The sequence below is a fragment of the Macrotis lagotis genome, chromosome X (assembly GCF_037893015.1).
Source record: "Macrotis lagotis isolate mMagLag1 chromosome X, bilby.v1.9.chrom.fasta, whole genome shotgun sequence".
NCBI classification, from domain to species: Eukaryota; Metazoa; Chordata; class Mammalia; order Peramelemorphia; family Peramelidae; genus Macrotis; species Macrotis lagotis.
Genome location: NC_133666.1, coordinates 420,767,649 through 420,790,990, shown reverse-complemented (window position 1 = coordinate 420,790,990; position 23,342 = coordinate 420,767,649). Strand labels below are relative to the sequence as shown.

The 23,342-nt window shown below is 33.5% G+C and overlaps 1 protein-coding gene across 2 annotated transcripts in view; it reads right to left on the bottom strand.

Annotated features, from left to right (window-relative positions):
* Window positions 1-23,342, bottom strand: part of TOX (thymocyte selection associated high mobility group box) — a 322,052-nt gene that overhangs the window by 173,521 nt on the left and 125,189 nt on the right. For both annotated transcript variants that reach the window (XM_074199973.1, XM_074199972.1), the window contains one exon: window positions 10,129-10,371. In XM_074199973.1, the coding sequence (XP_074056074.1) occupies window positions 10,129-10,371 (243 nt within the window). The remainder of the gene's footprint in view (window positions 1-10,128; window positions 10,372-23,342) is intronic.

Here is a 23,342-nt window from a genome sequence, read left to right as displayed (position 1 = left end):
AGAGTATGAACTTAAGACTTTACTGCTTTAAGTAGGAAATTCTTAAATGTAACCCAAATCTTTTACTACAGTTTTACTATTTCTGTAATATTACTTATCACTGTAAGGTTAATAAGCACAAACACCCTACAAAAGGGAATTGTAGAACCGTCCTTGAAAGAATACTATCTACTTGTCTTAATGGTTTCAAGTTAACAAAATTTAACAACAGAATGATAGACTCAACTTTTCAAGAATAAAGAGTGTATTGGAAATTGAGAGTTTGGGTTCAAAAACTTTGTCATTTCTTTCTATGTGATCTTGGAAAAATTGATTAACCTCTCTCAGCCTCAGTTTCCCTCATTCATAAAATGGGAGGGGGTCTAGACATGAATTCCAAGGTCCTTTTCTAGTTCTATATCTATGAAATATATATTCATCTTTTTCTCTTCCAAAGTACAATGATGACACAATATTTTGATTTTCAAAGGAAATATAGAACTTAATAATGGAACAAACTATTATTTATTCTGATTTCAGTTTCATTACTATATTCAGTAAATTAATTCATTATACTCAATAAAAGAAAGCCTCCTGTTTGGCCTAATGACTTTACTGAAAGTTGTTCAGGAATGCATCGAATGAAATTAACTGTTCGCTCCAATTCTAAAAGGTGCCTCTCAAGTCAGCAATTCAATGGAGCTCTAGGATAAATCCTAATTAGTAAATCTGGAGTGAGTTTTGAGAAAAAGAATACTTAAAAACACCTTAACAATTACCCGAGGACAGCCTGTTGTTTTGCCCTTATTACCAATTTCAGAATAAACAAAAAAGTTGTATTTTCCTACCACCTAGAAAATAAATGAAAAGACATCCTATTTCTTCACTCTATTAAGGTGGTTTAGCACATTGTTCTCATGTACTGCAAAATTCAAAAAAAAAGATAATTTGTGAAAAAAAGACTGTAATTGCTAAGCACTTGATGAACTGTGGCATAATGCTAAATAATTATTCACTGCCTTTATTCTTCTGTCAAAGTGGGCAAAATCATTTCTTTTTATTGCTTTTTTTAAAATAAGGAAACAAGCCACTGTGACATCCATTTCATTTTAAACTAATGCCTCTATTATTCCATATCTAAATGGAACTGACATCATCTGCTCTTTAGTGTCCTAAAAGATCTTTAGCTCTCGTCCACTGTTACATGTTTTATGCATTACATGAAATAAAATACCTCAAGATTTTGAAAATATTTATTTTAAAAACAGCAATCAAATTGTCTGTAATCACATTTTCTGCTCCGCTTTGAAAGCTGCATTATTCAATATGCCAGTGGTCTTTTCCATAATGGCGACATATTAGAAATTCATGCTGCTCTAATACAGCCGAATTCACTGATGTACTGCACTCCCTATAGACCTAAAGAAACACTCCTGCTTCAGTTTCATGTGTCCCACACAGCACCTACTGATGTGATGGTTGTCAAAACAGTTGTACAGTGGCCTTTGAATTCAGAGTGTGCTACGACTGTATGCTAAGAAGTGACAATAAATCTGAGCATATACATTATGCTTTGCTTTTGTTGCCCAGGAAAAATAGAGCATTTGGGAAATAAATCCCTCAATTTTATTGCTTTTTAACATCTTTCCCATTTTAAACTTCAAAACTGGACATTTGAAGTATTCAGAGAAATTGCAATCTCTTTTGTTGCTTTTTTCATTGTAAATTTTTTATAACATGTCATTAAGACCCATATTCCTTAAAAAAAAACCTTGTTTCTAAATGAAACCTTTCAGTGATTGCCTTCTCAAACTTTTCTTTTGTATGAGTGAGGGGGCTGTGGCTTGCACAAAGAGCAAGTAATCACTGCATATAGGCTAAGCAGCAAGTCTGGGATGACTTTGTACAAGTCTGCATTTCCCCATGGACCAAACCTAGTTAAACCAAATGGTGAATGTCTGTCTATGTGTGGGGGTAAGGCAAATAAATGCCTATAAATAAATAAATAAATACACACATTGAAGAACTCAATTTTAGGTGCTAAAATCAATTTTTTTTTCAAATAATCCATGAATAATTAATGGAGATATTTTTATTCACCTTTTTACAAACTAATCTAAAGGCTTGGAATTTAAATTTGGAACCCTAAATTTTTTTCTTGTCAACCACACATGGGGAAAGCCCTCCTCTCTCCCCCCAAAAGGCAAACTCTTAATACAAAATAATAAACCAGGTCAGTCCCAACTGCAGAATAACAACTATTCCTTTATATGAAGTGATTCTTTAAGGACTCTCAGATATCTCATTAGCCTACAAAGCATTTCTGAAAGGCAAGTCATTACAAAGAAATAGAGGAAAGGAAAGAATAGGACTGTGAGCTTAAGTCACTTGTGATAAATAGTCAGTGGGGAAGCTTTTGACTTCACTAACCAATGATATAATTTTCATGGACTCTCTACACAGGAAGTTTATCAATGAATTTAAACAATCAAAGCCAAAAACAAAAAAATTAAAACAATTTTAAAATGTGAAAAATTATCTTCCTATCTTCATCCAACTATACATAATATTTAAGGGAAAACATCTTTTTGAAGGAATGTTTACCTTGACCTGGAGAACTAGAACTTGTACACATTAGCCTGTTTGCTAGTCCATTTAGAGGCTTGGAATTAAATATATTTTTCAACACTGCACCTTCAACCATGTAAATAACTCAATTTCTTGAATTCCCATAAAGAGGAAAAAGGGCTCTTGAATGATTATGAAACATATGTGGTAGAACAAGGCAGGAGAGAAAAGCTCAGGACAATGTTAAAAAGGGAAATGGAAGGGGAAACTGAGAAAGTTTGGAAGTAAGGGTAAATATAAGAATGTAAAACCTTCATAGTAACATAGTTTTGAAATAACATGAAGTAAATAAATATGAGAATATCTTTCTGTGGGACACTGTTGTTCTCAGGTTCATGTTGATTTTTTGATATAGTGCATTGATTAGCCCAGAAGTCAATTAGCAAACTCATACACCCTTAGTTCAGTATTGCAAGTAGATCTGTTAAAGACTTTTGGATCTGGATTCAAAAGAATAAGGGGAATAATAGTTTTGCCAATTGAAGGATGCTTGATAATTTAAAAATGACAGTCTTTCTTGGTTTCAAAGTTCCACATCCATAAAATGGAAATAATAATGATTGCAAAACAAGTCTCAAGGGTTTGTTGTAATTGAAGTAGTTTCAATAAGTGTCAAGTTTCTATTAAATGCCTACCATACACAAGTCATTGTTCAATGTTAGCAATAAAGGACAAAAATGAAAAAAAAGTTAGGGCATCTAGGTGGCACAGTGGATAGAGCACCAGCCCTGGAGTCAGGAGTACCTGAATTCAAATCCCTCCTCAGACACTTAATAATTACCTAGCTGTGTGGCCTTGGGCCAGCCACTTAACCCCCATTTGCCTTGCAAAAAAAAAAAAAACTAAACTAAAAAAACATGAAAAAGTTGTTCTTTAATTACTTTACATTCTACTGGGGAATAGAATATGTAAACAGATAAGTGAACACCAGATAACAACACAGAGTGCACCCAAATCTATGGAGATCAGAAAAGGTTTCTCTAGAAACTGATACCTTGACTTAGTCTAAGAGGGAAGCTACCTTATGCTAAGAGGTAGAGGTGAAGGAGGCGTGCATTCCAGCAATGGAGTAATGACCATTCAAAGAAAGAGGAGAAGAAAGTGTGAAGTTTAAGAAACAGGGAGGAGCAAAGGAGGCAGCATTATACAGTGAAAAAACCCACTAGATTTCAAATCTAAAAATCTAGGTTTGAATCCTAGGTCATCTATATATTACCTGTGCCATCTTGAGCAATTACATTAACTTTTTAATCTTATTCTCTCCCCTTTATAATTAGGAGATTAAATTCAATGAGGTCTCATCTAATAACAATCCTATCATGTTATAACTGGCCCAATTTAGTGGTAACATAGACCAAGGAAGGAAAGAGTGTGTAAAATCAACTTTAAAAGAGAGATTGGAGTCACACTCTAAATAATTTCAAATGCTTGTCTGAAGAATTTGAATTTCATCTCAGAGGAAGCCAGTTAGATATGAGATTTAGGAATACTCAGGTGGGACAGTGGTTATGTGAATGCAGAGAAAGGTAGAGACATAAGAGATGTTTTGGAAGTGGAATTGAATTGGAAGTGAAATTGCCAGGAACTGGCAACTGGCAATTGGATATGGCAGGGACTATGAAAAGTCAATGATTACTACAAAGTAGTGGGGTTGGGTGCCTAAAAGGATTGTGGTACTCTCCACAGAAAGGGAGAACTCAATCTTAGAGCATTAAAGATACTTGAGTCAGTATTACTTTCAGGTTCCTTATATTATGCAATCACTTATTTAGCTTGGATTGACTAATGAACAAATTGAGGATGAATTAAGAGAAATGTTCTGTAAGAATTTAGGAAAACTATAGACTCTGTGATATGAAATATTGGTTGGACTCCATTTTTCATTTTCTTAATATCTTTTTAGGATTATTTAGAAAAGAGCCATCATATTGCTGGCACTTATGGGTTTTTGTGAGTGATAAAGGGCAATTGATTTTTTAAAATAAAAATCATTTTCTAAGGTAAATCTCAGCAAAAATATACCCATTTGACTAGGTTAAAATACTTAATTATGCCACATTGATTAAAAACCCAACTGAGAAGATATAAATGCAATACTGCCAAAAATCTAGGGGGACTTCTTTATTAAGAGTGGTGATGCTGCTCTTTAATCCAATTAAAGTTATTTCCCCTTATACACAAATCCATGTAGGTTATATTCTATATTCAAGTAGCCATTTTCAGTCAGAGCTTATGGAAAGGACATTATTTCATGCTCTGCATGGTAGCTTTGAAGAGTTTTTGCTCATATTGTGTGTGAGCTTTTGAGAGGAGATTTGAAAGGGAAATACCAGGTTCTTTCCAGGCCCTTTTCACTATTTAATTTCATCAGCTTTTCGTTCAGTGTTTCCATAAGCAGTTTGGTCAGAAATTGTGAGCTATTCACCAGTGTCTCAGCTATTGGCAGGAAAGTCACCATAGTTCAGTAGCAAATTTTTTTGGATCACATCTGTCATGAGTATCAGTAAAGGTCCAAAAATTAGAATTAATTTGAGCATATTCTCCTCAAGAAGAGGGGCTTGAAAATGCTTTTTTAAAAGTCCCTTAAATCCAAAGTATTTTTCAAAGCAAATAATTCCTTAAAGACTTACAAATTTGCAAGGCGTGACTATGGAGGGTCATCTACCTTGACATTCATGTTCTTCTGGGGACTGAGGTGAAAGTGAAACTAGTTTAGCATCTCATTTTCTATTTCCTTTCTTAAAATCATCAGATCTTTTCTAGGTTTTCAAGAAGCTTAATATACCTCCAAGAAGCTCTTCTCTATTATCAATCAAAAAAAAAGTTCTTATATACACCAAATATTTAAAAGAGCACCTTTTGAGGTAGCAAAGAATTTAAAACAAAGTAGAGGGGGAAGCTAGGTGGCTCAGTGGATAGAGTTCTGACCCTGGAGTCAGGAGTACCTGAGTTCAAATCCAGCCTCAGACACTTAACAGTTACCTAGCTGTGTGGTCTTGGGCAAGCCACATAACCCCATTGCCTTGCAAAAACTAAAAAAAAAAAAGTAGAGGTCCATCAATTGGGGGCTGGCTAAACAAATTGTGTAATCTGGATGAAATGGAATCTAACTGTGCCATAGGATATCAAGAATATGATGAATACAGAGAAACACTGAAAGATTTACATGAATCGATAGAGAGAGAAGTAAGTGGGGCCAAGAAAACAAAAATACACTAAAGACTACAACATAAATAGAAAGAACAATCACTAAACAATTAAAAATATATGCTGTGCAATTACAAATGACTAATACGGTTTCAAAAAAGATATGTGAGAAGATTCTGTACCTCTTTACCCTTTAAAAGAGGTAGGAGGTCCACAAGTATAGCACATTGCACATACATTCAGACTGTTTAATGTATTGATTAGTTTTACTGATTTTTCTCTGTCTTTTTAAAAAATCTATTAAATGAAATGACTTTCTGGGAGAGAAAATACTGAAGAAACCTGACTATGTAACAAAAATTTTAAGGTTCAATAAAAAAGTTATTTTTTAAAAAAGAATCTTTCCTTCCTCTTGATTACTTCCTTCTCTGAATTCTTGCCTTGAGTTCCTGATATTGTCTTTCATTGCTATTTGATTCTTGCATTATTTTTACCTATTTAACAGGATTATAAGGTTTTTGAGGCAAGAGTCATATCGTACTAATAGTTAATAATATTAGCTAACATTTATAGAGCCTTTACTATGTATCAGTTATTGTGCTAATAAGAACTCTACAACAATTATTTGCTTTGATTTATAACAACCCTGGGAGTTAGTTGCTATTATTATCCTAATTTTATTGATAAATAAACTGAGGTCAAGAGAGATAAAGTGACTTGCCAAGTGTAACAACTAGTAAGGATCTGAGGCTGGATTTGAACTTGTCTTTCTGACTCCAGGTCTGGTGCTCTACCCACAGTGCCATCTAGCTGTCTCTAGGCAGTTATTATTATTTCAATAGTCTCTTCAGCATCTAAAGACCAAATTAGGCTTTCAGTAACTGATTAGTTTGCATCATAGTTATACTTGGATTAAGGAATGTTGGTTTATACAAGAGAATACCTTATTCATTAACTTTCTCTGTAAAATCCCTATTGAACTTTCATAGTATATTTTGCTGCATGTAATTAGCAAAAAGCTTGCACTAAAGTCTTGGCAAAGAGCTCAATGTAATATAGGATTTTTCATTCTTGTGTAATAAGTTAAAGTGATTTAGGAATTTCACTAAAAGCCCAAGCCTATCAATACCAGACCACACCATACATCAGAAAAATGAATTCAATACAGAGGGTTGACTATGTGCCATCAGTTAGAACACCCCCAAGACATGACCACACAGAATTATCTGGCAGGAAAGGCCTCATGATATCATTCCATAGGATGTTGTTTTGTTAGCACAGTAGGTGTCCACCTGTGTATTAGAACTTCAGGTGAACTAGCTAGGAAATTTTGTTTCCCAGAATATTATTTCTACCCACTATCTTGGAATTGCAAATTCTACAATTTGAGATTTATTCTTCAATCTTAAGTGAAATGGAACTTTGTCATCTGCAAAAAAATTAAATTATTGGAAGAAATAGTACTTAGTTATCATTTACTTTTTAGCATGAATTAGTTTATTACAACTTTTGTTAAGAGCAGATTTTTCAGAGGGGATATGTCATGAATCCCAGGGTAATTTAATGCACTGATCAAAATACTTTGTAATCATTTACTACTTACAGCATGATTAAAGCTTTTATTTAGCCCAAATCCTTTGATTCAAATAGAAAGTTTCCTGCTGGCTACATTTTAATTTAGAACTTCACATGTTTAACATTATTTATGCAGTATTGTATTTTTGTCTATTTTGTTAAACACTTATAGTTACATTTTGATTTGATACAGAAAGTGAATTTGATACTTTTGCCTTAGACCACTAAATGGTAAGTACTGCCCTAATGAAAAGAAAACAAACCTTGATTTGATTCCAGGCTCTGTTACTTGTCACTTATGTGACTTTAAGAGAGTCATTTACATGCTCTGTGCCACCATATTTTTATATGTTAAGTGGAAATAATAAAGAAGAAGATGATGATAGTAGTAAAACTATATCACTTATGCTCAAAGAATGTTATGAAAGTTTAATGACAGAATGTTGAAAAAACAGTGAATTTCTTCTGAACTGTAGCCCTTTAGCTATCTGTGTGACCTAGGACAAATCACTTTATCTTTCTATTTCTTCATTTCCTCATGTATAAAAGAAAGAAGGTGGACTATATTGCTTCTCAATGCCCCTCGTAGTTCTAGATACTTGGCCCTACAATGATATAACTGAAAATAATACCAAAGGACATTAGAATTTAGATTAAATGCTACTTCAGGCTTAGCTTCAGAGAATTATTTATGAAAAATGCCTCTTGTTTCTCTTGGTAGAGAAGTGGCAACTATGGACATCGAATACTGAATATACTGTCAGACAAATTATGGTATTTGTTGGTTTTTATGTAAATCTTCTTTGAAGGCTTTTATGGTAGTTATAGAAAATAGGTATAATATTTTTTTTAAAAAACCCCTAATCATCATTTGTTTTTAGGTTTTTGCAAGGCAGATGGAGTTAAGTGGCTTGCCCAAGGCCATATAGCTAGGTAATTATTAAATGTCTGAGGCCGGATTTGAACTCAGGTACTTCTGACTCCAGGGCTGGTGTTCTATCCACTGCACCACCTAGCCACCCCTCAAATCATCAAATTAAAAAAAAATTGTGAACATATATAGCTAAAGTTATTTGTAAACTAGAAAACAATATATAAATGTCAACTGTGATTATTATTATTAATTCCTGGAAACTGAGGTGGCTAGGTGGGACAGTGGATAGAGCACCAGCCCTCAAGTCAGGAGTACCAGAGTTCAAATCCGGCCTCAGACTCTTAATAATTACCTAGGTGCGTGGCCTTGGGCAAGACACTTAACCCCATTGCCTTGCAAAAAAAATAAACCTAAAAAAAAGAAACAACTATGTTAAAGCTCAAAGGATACCAAAAAAAGCTATTATTTGAAAGACTTACTTTCAACTTCAACTAGAAATCCATTTAAAAATCTTTTCATCTCCATATCAGAAAAATCTGGCTGAAAACTCCCTTTATTTAGTTAAGGCTAGATAACCAAGTCATCTATCTGACATTCAAAATGCATTAATGATTCTAGTAATAAAAATGTTTCATGGAAGACTTATTGTGCTTAAAATTAGCAAGTTAATCAATCAGATCATCCTGACCATAAAAGTAGTTAGATTCATATACAGCTCCAGAAATAAGCAAAAAAAAAGTCACAGAAGAGAAAGGTATCTAGAAGCAGGTTACAGAGCTCTGTAGAACCTCACCTGTCCTATTATATCATTCAGATAAAGACAAGAAAGAGGCATTCTTATCAAATCAGTGGGTAACATGAAGCTTGTAGAGAGAGCTCATATATTAAGTAACAGAATTAAGATATAAAATTACCTCAACAGACTGTAACAATTGACCAATACTTTAAAAGATAAATTCCAAGAAAGACCACAGAATGGAAAAGACCTGGTTTAATATGTGGAAAAAGAGGGTCTTTGTAATAATAAACTTGGCAATATGAACCAACAGCAGTTTTGAACTGCATAAGAAAAAAATCAAAACCAAAAAGAAACCTACTGAATTCAGATCAAGGGAGATGTAATTAATTGTGTTAGTTAGATTGGTGCTAGTAAGATTTAGTAAAATTAGTTATTTAGATCCTCTAGAATATTATGTTCAGAATGATGTGATACATTTTAGTCATGACATATAACACATAGCAAACAACTGTTTTTGAAAGAGTTAACCAACATGATAAGAGATTTGGAAATGACATTCTAAGAAATATGATATTTGGGGTATAGAAACTTTCTTCAAATATTTGATGGCAATAATGTGGAATTGAGATTAGAATTATTCTTTATACCTCCTAGCTTCAAAGGGCAAAACTAGTACCAGTGAATAAATTACAGAGACATTTTTTTAGCTTAATGTAAGAAAATTCTAACATCTATAACTGACAACAATGGAATGGACTATAGTAAAAAGTAGTCACATTTTCAGTCAAAGGACATACTGAAATAGAGTGAATGACCATTTGTTAGTGTTGTTGTTGCAAGGATTAATTTCACTGTTAATTAAGAAATCAGACTAGAGGATGCTAAGCTTCTTTCCACCTTTAGGATTTTAAGATTCTTTTATAATACACTCAACAATCATGTATTTAGAATTTTTGTAACTTGCATGAACATTTCACTTTGACTTTTAATAAAGAATAGATGGAAAATCACTTTAGCATTTTGCAGAATATAGTACAAAAAGCAGGTAACATGGAGAACATTTTATGTGGTTGTTATTACTTCTGGTTTCATAATACTATCTTATGATCACTTTTAAAGTCTCACTCATTACACCAGCTCACCATCTCTATCCCTCTCTAATCCCCAAATGTGTAAAGGTTCTTACCACAGAGATTGAATTTGAAAGCAGTGTTCCATCTTGGCCCAGCATGTTGGATACAGTAATTTCAGGTAGGTTCATATTTTGTGGATGGAATGGAAGCAGCCCATTATGGTTCATTGGGTGACATAGAGGGTGGTAACCAGACTCTACTTCATTCAGGTGCACCAGCGAGTGGTCAGGTAGTGAAGGGGGTGTAATTGGAGGAATGTTAAAGTCTTCACTTTCAAGACTTGGGCCAGGGTAAGACTGTAAAATAAAAATAAGAATATTGTTGGAAATCATCATACACATAAGCATGCCATCATATAACCTGCTTATATGTTATTGCAGGCAGTAGCATCAATTTTTCAAAGGGAACATTTCAAACACTCAAAGATTATCTGATTGCAGTTTGGCCATTATGCATGGAGGGAGAGTGCCTCAGAGTCATGAGTCTATCTGGTATGCACATAGCCTCCATTTGGCAGGGTTTTTTTTAACATCCAAAAAACCTGAAATCAAACAGATGTCAAGAGTCCCATTAAAATTTTCCAGAGTCTGGAAAAGAGCTGAATACCTTTTCATGGGAATTGTGGGGAAGGAAGGCAATTTATAAAATTAATATTTGATCAACTAGGGCTTCCTATAGCTCAAATCATGAGCTGTAATAAAATGAATTCCAGAAACTTTTATATTTCAAAAAAATACTCACCTTTCTACTGAAAAAAACTAACAATAAGAATAAAGAAGTTATTTGTGTATAATGTGATGTAACAATATATAACCAAAAATAAAAAATAGTGTCATAACTGAAATTAAGGTAAACCAAGGTCTAAGCTTTAGACCCAAACAATTTATAAGCAAAGCACACATTTGTCAATAAACAGGGTATCATCCTCCTCTGCAATCTCAGACCCCAAATGAGAGGTCATTTTTATACCTCTCATTATAGACAAAAGGAGGAACATCCAAAAAACAGAAAGCAACATCATAGATAGGGAAGGCAAAAGATCATTTGTTACACAAAGTTATATTCATCATAAAACATGGGAAACAATACCATTGGCTAGTAATTGGAAATTCAAGGATAGCACAACCTCTCCTTCCATCTTACTAGGAAATTCTAATGGATTTAGTCCATCTGCAAGAATAACTAATGGTACAAATAGAGAGATAGAAGATTTCCACTAATTTTACAAGAACAACCAGTGTTATAGTGATAACAGGTTTCTTTAATTAAAGTGATTTATAGGAAAACAACTTTTAAACTTAAAGAGGAAGAAACTGAACTTTTCAAATCATGAACTTTCAAACTTAATTTAAAGACAAAGAAACATGACTTAGTCAGGTATATAATGTGGTGGAAGAGACACAGAATATATTGGCAGAGATAGAGAAAATACAATCAATATTTATTTCCTCAATAGGAAGATTCATTTTTAGCTAAAATTCAAAAGGAAGTATTGTTCTTGGTTTCAGACTATTAACATTAATTTCTATGAATTCTTTTTCTTGGAAATCAAGTCAAAACTAAATATTGAAATTACCTAAATTCATTTTTACAGAGTTTGTAATAGTAATAGTAAGTAATATAAATTAAGGAAAAGTAATTAATCAGTGAAATAACTATTGATATCGATGCTTTCCCCTGGAAACTGTCATCTGAGAAAAACTATTAGAATGGAAGATATTTGAGAAAAATCTAGATCAAAAAGGAAAGTGGCAATTCAAAGAGAATTAAGAAAAATGATATAATAAGAAGAAGAGCATATGAAACAATATTGATTAACATATCTGAGGAATAAGATGTTTACTTGGAGCAGGTGGTGTTATAAGGAGAGATAATCTTAGTTACAATATTTCCATGCATCCCATTATTTGACTTGAGAGAAGCTTTATAGACTTTAGGATCATCAGTAACAAAGTCTCCTTGTATAATGTAACATAACAGTGCATGCTGAGATAGGCAAGATTTTCAATGGTCATGTAGGAGGGCAGCCAGAAAGTGAAAGCCAAAGACAGTAGTTAGAAGGTAGTCATTGGGAGCTCTGCCATTAAGCTTCATGAAATTGCATCCAAGAGCCTGGGGTTATTTTCTCCAGATGGTGTCTATTTGTCTAACAGAAAGAAAATCTTTGAATTGTACTTGCTAAATGTTTTACAAGTTCTGATATATTTATTTAGGTGCTACTAGAAGACATGATTAAATGAAGAGTTACTAGAGCATCTGGAACTGAAGCAGGTCCATGTTTGTGTGTGTGTGTGTGTGTGTGTGTGTGTGTGTGTGTGTGTGTGTGTGTAAATAATGGGAAGACAGGAAGAAGTTTGGAGGAGGCAATGAAGGCGAAGCTTAATTCAGCCTTGTAGATAGAATCTAAAAATGTAAAGATCAGGAAGAAATGACCAGATGTAATGTTTTCACTATTTCTTAGCTATTTCAAGACCTTAGAGTGCATGTCATTAATTTGAGGAAATACACCATTGGTGATATGTATCATTTTAAATTTAATTCTTACTTGTCAGCAACCAGATTACCTTCAAACTCTGGGACTCTGAGCTTGTACTAATTTTCATGTCGGCTTTGGCCTTTGGTGTGGCTTTTTACATGAGCAGTGACTCAAAGGGTGGTCTAATAGAGGGTTAGTAAATGTTCTCTTTTTGCAAAGGGGAATTTTACATAATAAATGTAATTGCTGTATTCTGAAGGAGTATCTGAGTCTTCTCCCAGAATCTTCCTCAATCCTATATTTTTGTGGAAGAGCTGTGTTAATATTTGGGCTTTTTATCATTGAATTGTAGACTTTTAAAGTAAAATAAGGGATGACCTCAGAGATCATTTAGTTTCAACTGAAGCAGGAATACTCTCTTATCAAAGTATCAAGTTTGAGATTTTGTGTTGTTTATTGTTAGGTAGTTATGGGGAAGTTAGGGGGGTACCATTTGATCCTTCACTGAAAGAGACAGAAGCACTATAATAACATGGGAGAAATAAAGTCTACTTTTAACAAGAGATACTTAAACCTATGAAAATACTCAGTGATACTCTCTAGTGTATGGTGTCTTTCTGTAATAGAATTTCCCTGGTAGTTAGGTTTTAATTTGTGGTGTTTCAAAGGGAGGTTTAATTAGTATCACTTTACATTCAGTGATAACAATTGTGCTGCAATTTAACTCAGCTACATGGTTATTTTCATGTAATTACACATTAACTTTATTTAACCTATGTAATTACATATCAGAACCACAGATTCCACAACTTAACCAGAAATGGGTAGTTAAGAGTGATCATTAAATATAACTGAACAAGGTTACTAAGCAGCTTGTATTTGTGACAAAGAGATTTTTTTTTGAAAATCATGATATGGTTATTTGGTAGAAGTATGTTATGGTGTAATTGGAGCCATGTAATTATATAATGGCACTTATATCTTGATGTGCCAATGCTGACAAAGAACTAACTATGGTGTCAAATTAACTTTACTGGAAATCTTTATATGTGTGTAGAAATGAATTAGAAAATCTATAAAAATGTCTTAGAAAGACATATTTGTTCTATGATAAAGGTTTTTTGAAACTAACAGTGCTAAGTTCCATGTTTGCCTGATTTTTTTTTAGGAAACACAGGTCAGAGATTTAGAGTTAAGAGGGATATTAAAGACAATATAGTTTGATTCTTTATTTTACTGATGAGGAAACTGAGATCATCCTCAATGTCATACAAACAAGCTAAATGTCACACAAATAAGCTAAAACTTAAGTTTTCAGGTTCCAAATAAAATGCTCTTTCCACTAGACTAAATTTCCACTATACATCTAGATCAAAGTCATAATGACAATGACAATAGTTTGAGCATTACAAATCACTTAAAGGGATAATTAAAGACATGTGGTGTACAAATTTCCATTTTACATAAGCTTTTTTCCCATTTGCATAAGCTGTCTTCTATTCATATAACATGTGAATGTGCCAGTTTGACACTCTGCTATTTGGTGATGTTTGAAGGTATAAGCAACCAAACAAATACATCAAATGACAGACAGACTGTAGGAAGCATTAAGAGAGTTATTTGACATCTGACATTTCATTTTGGTACCCCATTGTGGGTTGGTCTATAGTACAATATGCAGCCTGGACTATGCTTCATGACTCTGGAAGAAGGGCATTCTCAGTAGAACCATAGTGAAATCACAGAAGATCTTTTTTATCTTTCAATTACTTTTTTTCCCCAAGATTGCTATTGGAGAATGGAGACAACAGCAACAGCAATAGCAACAGATATATCACATTTATATGACACTAAATAGATTATAATACTTTCTTCATAACTACCTTGTGAGGCAACAAGTATAAAAATGATGATCTTTATCTTACAAAGAAATTAAGACTTTCCCAGCTAGAAATTTCAGAGCTAGAATTTGAACTAAAGTCTTTTGAGGGAATGTAGAGTTTCTATGTACTTTATAACTTCAGAATTTTATCTCTAAAACTAGAATTCTTGGGCAGAGTACCTATTTAAAAAGTTTTGGAGTGAGGTGAAGGAAGAAGAGCAAAATGATGATGACATCAGCCTTAATAGAGCTGTTGAGGTTCAAGGCAAGAGGTTCACAAGCAGAGGGCAGGATTCACATCTAGATTAAAAAAAATAACAACCAAAAACCCCACATAATCTGAATGGATACTATGCTCACTTTAAAAAAAAAAACTTCTCATGTTTTTTCTTCCTTCCTTATGGTTTCCTTTCTTTTTCCTTAGTCCTAATTCCTCATATACAAAATGACTGATATATAAACATGTACAACTTTTTACTAGAATGTTTTCTGAAGGGAGGGTGGTATAAAAATGTGTAATTTATAAATAGGCAAGAAGATGAATGTTGAAAATCTTTCAAAACATATAATTGGAAAAATAAAATGAAATATCAATTAAAAAGCACAAAACAGAAGGTCTCAAATGAGTCACTGGTGTAGAAGGGTAGAAGCACTAGCAATGAAGACCAAGTGCAGCAAAGAACAGAACTGTGGACAGCTCAATGTAAATTATTGTCTTTCGGATTTGGAGCTTTTACCTTTTCATCTGAAGATCTTAAGAATTTGTAGGACCATTACAATGTTAGTATAAGTTCTTTAAGTTGGGAGAATAGAGTCAGAAAAATATGCACAATCTTTTCCATTTTTATAAAAAGAAAATCTTTTTTACCTTTAGTGATCACCTTTACCTCTTAGTTCAGATTCTTCCCCCTAGACACAGTTATGCGAAGCATATACCTTTTATACCTTTGTCTAGGAGGAGAATTCTTAACTATATTCTTTTGTAATTTTTTGTGTGACCTTTCATATTTAGTCTATGCATCCATTTTTGAGTTTATTGTGGTAAAGAGTAAGATGGTGATCTGAAGCTAATTTCTACTAAACAAATGAATATCTCTCCAATTCTTTAAAACACTCTATTTTTTTGAGGAACATTTGACAATTATTTTAAAACACGTCTTTCATCTGTCTTAGAAGACTGATACCCAAATAGTTAATGCATTTTGTAGTTATTTTTTAGGGGATGTCCCTTATTTTCCCTGGTCTTTTTTTCCTCTCCCTTCCTCTCCTCCCAAAGAGGAAATACAAAGAAGTCTTCAAACAATAGGTGAGGAGGCTTAACTTCACAATTCCTATAAAATTTCCCATTATCAAAGAAGTGGTTCATAAATGCTTAGAAAGGGGAAAGAAAGTCATTATAAACTATCATAGGTTCATCAAGTACATCAATTCATTTCCATTTGCAAAAAGATCACCAGAATAGTATATTGGGAAAGTTCCACATACTTGATATATATCTGTATAACCTATCCTTATGGATAAGATGAACAGATGAACATTATATTTGGAACTGGTTGAACAATCAGACCCCCATACTTGATCATGTATATTCTTCAATACTTGTCAGTGACTTGGAAAAAAGTTATAGATAGTATTATTTTCACATTTCTGGATGACAGGAACTCATTACTATCCCTACTATGACCTGGTACAACTACCATACCTAGTTTCTCTAAGTACTAAATTCTGACTTTGAAAATTTATGCCATCACTGTTTTGGAAAGATTTTTTTTCCTTTAGTTAGATGCATGCTATTCCTTTGCTGTGATTTATAAAACAAATTTCTATTTTAGGAGTTATAATTGTCAATGATAACTTTAAGAACTTATCAAACTGTGAGTAATGATAGATGTTGGTTTTATTAATGAAAAGTTATGAAGACAAGGTTAATCCAAGGTCCAGAGACCCAAAGTTGGAAAGATTGTTAGCCCTACAAGAAATTGGATTGTAGATTAATGGCAATATAAATACAAATTCTAAAAATCTATCCTCCAAATTGTCACATGATTGATAAGTATCTGAGTAGGTATTTGAGCCTAGGTCTTCCTTTCCTTCAAAATCTGCTATATTATTTATTAGGAAATAAATTGAATATCAGAATGTGAATACAAAAGATTTTTGCAGGCTAAAATAATGACTGAATCTAATGAAAAAAGTTCAATAGGAATAAAATGCAAAAAAACTTACAAAATCAAAATCATAAATACAGTATGTGAGAAATGTGGCAAGTCAAGAGTTCATTTGGATCTGAAAGTGTTAGAAAACAATAACTTGAGTGTGACATAATCTCAAACTATGAGATTAGAAGCAGTAAATCAAGGATGAAGGAGATTAAAGGTCTATTAAACCACAGATTGCCCTAGTTAGGTCACATCTGAATTACAGTGTTTAGTTCTCTCTAGATAGGACATTTTAGGATGTATCCTAATTCATTTGAACAAGTCCAGAAAATCAAAATCATTCAGCAAATAATTTGAATTTTAGGAAGCATCTGATAATGTCTTCATGTTCTCACTATTAGCACAGTGGAAAGATCTGAGCTATCACAGAACCATGATAAGTATTCAGTTCTGTAGTCTGAGTCAGGAAAATTTTTAAATGAAGTGAAGTCTCTTATGAGTTACACAGATCTGTGGCTGATTTTTTACTACTTCATTATTTTTATAACTGAATATATGTCATAGTTTATATCATTTACTTATATATAACATATAACATATATTATATATGTACATATGTACATATACTGTATACATTATATATGTGTATATACATAGGTACAAATATATCCTTGTGAAATTTGCAGATGACACAAAGTTGGAAGAGATATTACAGCTAACCCATTGTGTAAAGAGGATGTCCAGCTGGAGTCCTAAGCAGAATCTAATAAGATGACATTCAAAAGAGATAAATGCAAAATTTTGTTCAAGTTCAAAAAATCAATTCCAAAAGTATCACCGAGAAGGGGATGCATTGTTAGATAGCAAAATTTTGTTCAATTTTGGAGATTTGAGTGGACCAGAAATTTCATATGAATTCTGCATGAGGGGATATGAATTGATGAAAGTCATCCTTAAGTATCTGAAGGGCTGTCATATGAAAGAGAATTAGGCTTGTGTAACGTAAACCTGGAATGTAGAACCCTGGGCACTCTAGAATTCGGATGGGTGCAGTATAAAGCAGACTTTGGATGGATCACCTTGCCCCAGTCTAAGGCAGGATATCTCTTGAAAACCATACTTATATAAACTAAGCATTCTCCTTGAAATGATATCTACTTACTATGGGTATATTAACCATATCCTTGTTGCAAGATTCCAATTTCACATACAAACATATAATTTTCATCACTTAATCTCATTTCTTGAAGGTCTCATTTTGGTCATCATTTCAGTTCTATATTCTCAACCATAATCAACATCAATATTTTACACATCTCATGCCTGGGTTTAGTATTGCTCTGTAGCATTCACATTCTCTATTGCTAACAGTATGCTGATATATGTGGAGATAGAATGCTAATTTATGCAGAATTTCCTCTTGACTAAAGATACTTCTCATTTTCACATATGAAGAGTATTAATTTATGCTGACCAGAATCAAAGAGAAATTTTTCTTAACCTTTCCTTTTTTTTCCTACAAGATTCCTTGCATCTATAAACCTCTGCCCACCCAGAAAAAAATCATTATTCAGAACATTATCTTTGATGACAGGAAATCTTTTATCAAAAAGTCAAACCACAAAATGTTAGAGTTGGAAGTGACCTTAATCTAGTCTACTTCCTTATTTTACTGATATCAATGTATGGAGGGCGTGAGAAGTTAAGGTTCTGGGTCAAGGTCATAAAGGTAGTAATGAGTAAAATCAAGATTCAATTCCAAGACTTCCTATTCTATCCAATTTCTATTATACCATATGGCTTTCTTATAGGGAAAATTTACTCCTGTGAGTATACACATAAACATAATAAATTTAACTTACTATAGATTTAGCTATCACATTTTAAAATGTTTTTCATTTTGAAAGGAAAATTGATATTACTGGTAAACATGTACAATATGCCTTAATTTTTAATCTCTAACATATATCCTTTATACCAAGAGTAAGCAAATGTCATTTTAAAATATTTCATTTTCTTTTTTATATGCTGCTTTCCATAGTTCAAATAATTTATTCAAAATAAAAATGAAGGAAAGAGGTCTTTAGACTATAAAAATAAATGAACTCTATATACATTGTGAAATTACAATATTATGGGAAAGTTTCTCTCCCTCCTCCCATGTTCCCCCCTAGAATTAAAAAAAAGATCATTGCTATCTCTCATTTTTTTCCTTAAAGAGTGGGGGGGGGACCTTCAGAAGTAAGTATTTTTCAGTTTCTTTTGTCTCTGCATGAACCAAGTTTGATAGCTTAAGACTATAATGTATTACTGTGGCAACCTTCAGTCTGTTACATAAATCATCTGAACATTCAGTAAGAACTGTCCAACAGTGCCATTCATGTGCTCAAGCCAATGATCCTGCAAACAATTTTTTTGTCTTTCTTCACATGTTAGACAATGGTAATAAATCACATTCATTTATAAAAACACACAGTGTACTAATTTATCAAACAACAGTTATCAAAATATATGATTGTAGAAGGTACAACTTTTGTTTTGTTGCGTACATCAATTTTTCTTTCTCAGGTTAGGCAAAGGGCAATGCCTCAAAAAAACCATTAATTTTCTGACATGACATTCATTCACTCAATAGATGTTTACCCAGGGCCTACTGTGTGCATGGCCGTATGTGGAGAAAATAAAATTGTAGAAGGAAGTATTCTGGAAAGGGTCCCCAAACAGGGTTCAGGTGAGAGCAGGATGAGGTAGATAAAGGTCACCGGGAAGCTAGAGACCAGGCAGGCTTGCAAGGGTGAGGCAGGCACCTGGAGAAGGTCTAAAAGGCAATTTTAACGTTGGCAATTTGTATCCCAAATTACATTTTTGACATCAAAGCATAAAAGGAGATTTTCTTCCCAGGTTTGTTAACTAGGGGCAAAACTTCCTCATGAAAGCTATTTCTATGTTTATTTAAAGTGTCTGCTTGTCCATCATAATCAAGACCAGGATTTCCAACAATGATTTCTCTCTTCATTTCTATATACTGTCTTCCCTGTCTTTCTTCAGTACTTAGCTCAGGTTTTACCTTCTTCAACAGAATTTTCCCAATGACTATAGTATCTTCTCACTGAAATTGCTTCCCATTTACACTGTATTTATCTTGTCTGCAAGTTGATTTCCCTGACTAGAATGTGAGTTTCTCGAGTCAGGGACCAAGGTTTTTCCCCCCTTTCTTTTTATTCCTGGTGCTTTGTCCAGTAACTGGAAACTAGTAAGCAGATAACTAATTCTTGGAGATTTACTAACTGTCTGAATTGATCTGGTATAGATTCTTGTCACATCTTAAGCCAAATGCAAAGAACATCAATCACCTATGGTTTTGAGACTTCCTGTCCCTTCAGTGAGTATACTACTAAGGTTAATTACTTTGAGACCTATGCTCAAGCTTCTTTTCCAGAGATGCTTTCTTATCCTCTCTGAATCTAATGTCATTTATTAGGGGTTCCATACTGGGGAAGGAGGCATCTTTGTCAGGTAGACAAAGTCCAGCTATTGGGTGACAAGTTTATTTACAATGAATGATGATGTCTATGCAGCAGGGTCTTGGGCCATGACCATGACTGTTGTCAGGAGCAAACCCCCCCCCCATCATGGGAATTCATTGGTTTGCCACAGCATACAATCAATTTCAGGGTTTCTGGAGTAGTATAGATAGACAGATAGATAGATAGACAGACATACAGACAGACAGACTGTCTCAGACAGACAGACAGATAGATAGATAGAGATTGCCAAGCATGCAGAGGATTTAGAGCTAGAAGAGAAATCAAAGATCAACTGGTCTGACATCTTCATTTTTACAGAAGAGGAGACTGAGGCCCAAGGATAGCAACTTGCTCTTGCCCCACTGATGTCCTTCCACCCCTGCCCCATTAGAATGAGTTTCTTAAGGTCAGGGATTATTTGGGTTTTTTGTCTTTGTCTCCATATCATCTGGAATAGTGCCTTATTTATAGCGAGTGCTAAATCAATGCTTGAACTGGACTGAACTAAAGTCAAACAACTGGTAAAAGGGATATCAGGGAATCCAACTCAAGTATTCTGATTCCCAGTCCTAAGTTCATTCTACAACACAGTTTATGTTGAGGGATCTGGAGTTGAGGAATTGGAGACTATTCCTGGTTATGGCTCTAGTGAATCTTTGATCCTGTAGATTCCAAACTATCTATATCTTCTCATCTTATGCAGTACTTGTTCATATCTCCTACTATAAATCCTACACAGACATTCTACCCAATACAATGAAAACCTTCCTCTGACTTTTATTATTCTTTATCCTTTGCTGCACTTGGCCCATCCAGATATCATCCCCTTCCTCTTACTTCTCTTCACAACCAGGGAGTTGTTGTAACATACAACTGGTGTATTTGTCCAAGATGCATGTATTAATGGGATACAAGAGGATCTTATTTCTGATTCCTACAATTAGACAAAGTTATCTGCTTAAGTAACTTGGAGAGCATGGACAACACAATACTTATTCCTAATAATTAGTGGATCTAAGCAGTGGTTCTTTTTCTACTTGTCTAGAATCTAAGATATTTTTGGGGATTCAAATACTATCAAATTCAGGGGTTGCTTAATAAGTAGAGAGGAGAATCATATAAGAAATGCTAAGAGCTCAGAGATTAGAAAGACCTTGCAGGTTGGGAAAGGTTACTGAAGGAGATACAACCAGCAAATAAAAGGAGATGGTTCAGATGAGTGAAGGAGTCAACTACAGAAAATTGTATGGTTTTATATGCATATATATTATACTTATATTATGTCAGGTGTGTTATAGTAAAGATTCCTTTCATTTATAGTTTGAACTGGATAGCTAATGAGATCCATTCCAATTCTCAAAAATTCGTGTTTCCAATTCCATTGTCTAACATTATACCCACTTACTAACTCTAAAAACTTTTCTGACTGGTAGCTATCTAATCTAATCCATGTATGAAAGCAATCCTTACAATAACATACCTGATGAATGTAATATAATATGTATTCATATATAACTATCATATATACTATATGTGTGTATAGATATGTGTTTGTGTACATGGAAAAGTAGATCCAGATAATTTAAACAATTCAGCAAAGGTTATAGAGGTAATAAGTAGGTATACTAGATAAAGGCATTAGAATCCCCAAATTTGAGAATTAGAATAGATCTCAGTAGCTTTACTGGTAGAAGGATTTTTTAAAAAATTATCTATATAAGCAACTTGTCTATAATGTGTAGTCTTGAATAGTTTCCTAGGGTATAAACAAATTGATTTACTTGCTCAGGGTCATATAATATGTGCCAGAGGCAGGATTTTAACCCAAGTCTTTATAATTCCAAGGCTAACCTTCTATCTCTTGCCTTTCTTCATTAAACTAGAAAAATAATCTCTTATCCTGTATTGACTCCTACATCTGATCTCTTCTCTGACCCTCCTTTTACTTTAGAACCTGTATCCTTAATAGTACAGAATCCTCTTCTACCTCTGGGTTCACTTTTGATGTTCCCTAGTGCGAGCATAAGAATTATTTGTCAGAGTATATTGTAGAGAATTTTCTTTCATTTTAAATCTTTGAATCAGAGTGAGAGAAAAACCCAAACAGAAGAATGTGCTATTTAAAACTATGAAGTTACCTCTTTTCCTGATGAGCATTCATTTCCTGTCAATATTGTATAATCTATTCACACAAGTGTGCGTGCGCACGTGCGCACACACACACACACACACACACACACACACACAGAGGCAAGTTGTATTTAATGCTATTTACTGACATACAATGAGAAGAAATTTATATGAGAGGGACCTATATGTCCTGCATAAATATACTTACTATCAAAGCATCCTTTTTACTGACTGTGAAATAGCATATTTGAAACACTTTGTAAACCTTATAAAGCTCTATTTAAATGCTAGCTATAATAATTATTATTACCATCACTATCATCATCATCATCGCTATCATTATTACCATTATTACTTTTGATTATGTTCATATCAGTCTAACAATTCAGTCCTGGGCAGAACTCCAGAAATCACTCCTTTGGATTTGCTACATAGAGAGTCAATTGTCACTATTTATAAATAAATATGACAATTCACTCCCACTGAAGTCATTTGCTCAAATATTACTTCAAAACAAATTTCCCCAACAAACCACCAACACATTTTTAAGTCACAATGAATTCCTTGGGTTATAAGATTACATCCAAGCTATTAATTTCCTATTTTGGTGAACTTAGACCTTAATCACTTAACCTCTATGGACCTCAGATTCTTAATCTACAAAATGAGAAGATAATCTCTAACATATCTTCAAGCTTTAAATTCTATTATTTTATTACATCAGAAATAATACTTTCATTATTATAACTTAATTAGTAAAATACCATTATAATTTTAAAAACAAATGAGTGAAGCTTCTACCCAAAGAGAAGCAATGGAACTATCACATGAATATTAGAAGCTGAAATATCTTCTTTGGGAAGAAGGAAGGTAGTCTCAGGGCAAAGAAAGAGATAGGAAGTGACAGGATTACCTTAAGAAGACCCTCTAGGGGCCTCAGTTTTCACATAATTAAATGGGGAGAAAGAATCCATGCTTGCATACCAAGAAGGGGTATTGATGACACATTGTTTATTAATATCTTTCAACTCCCTAGAAATGAAGACGACATGGAGAGATGGAATCATCATCTTCCAATTATTTTAGACTTACT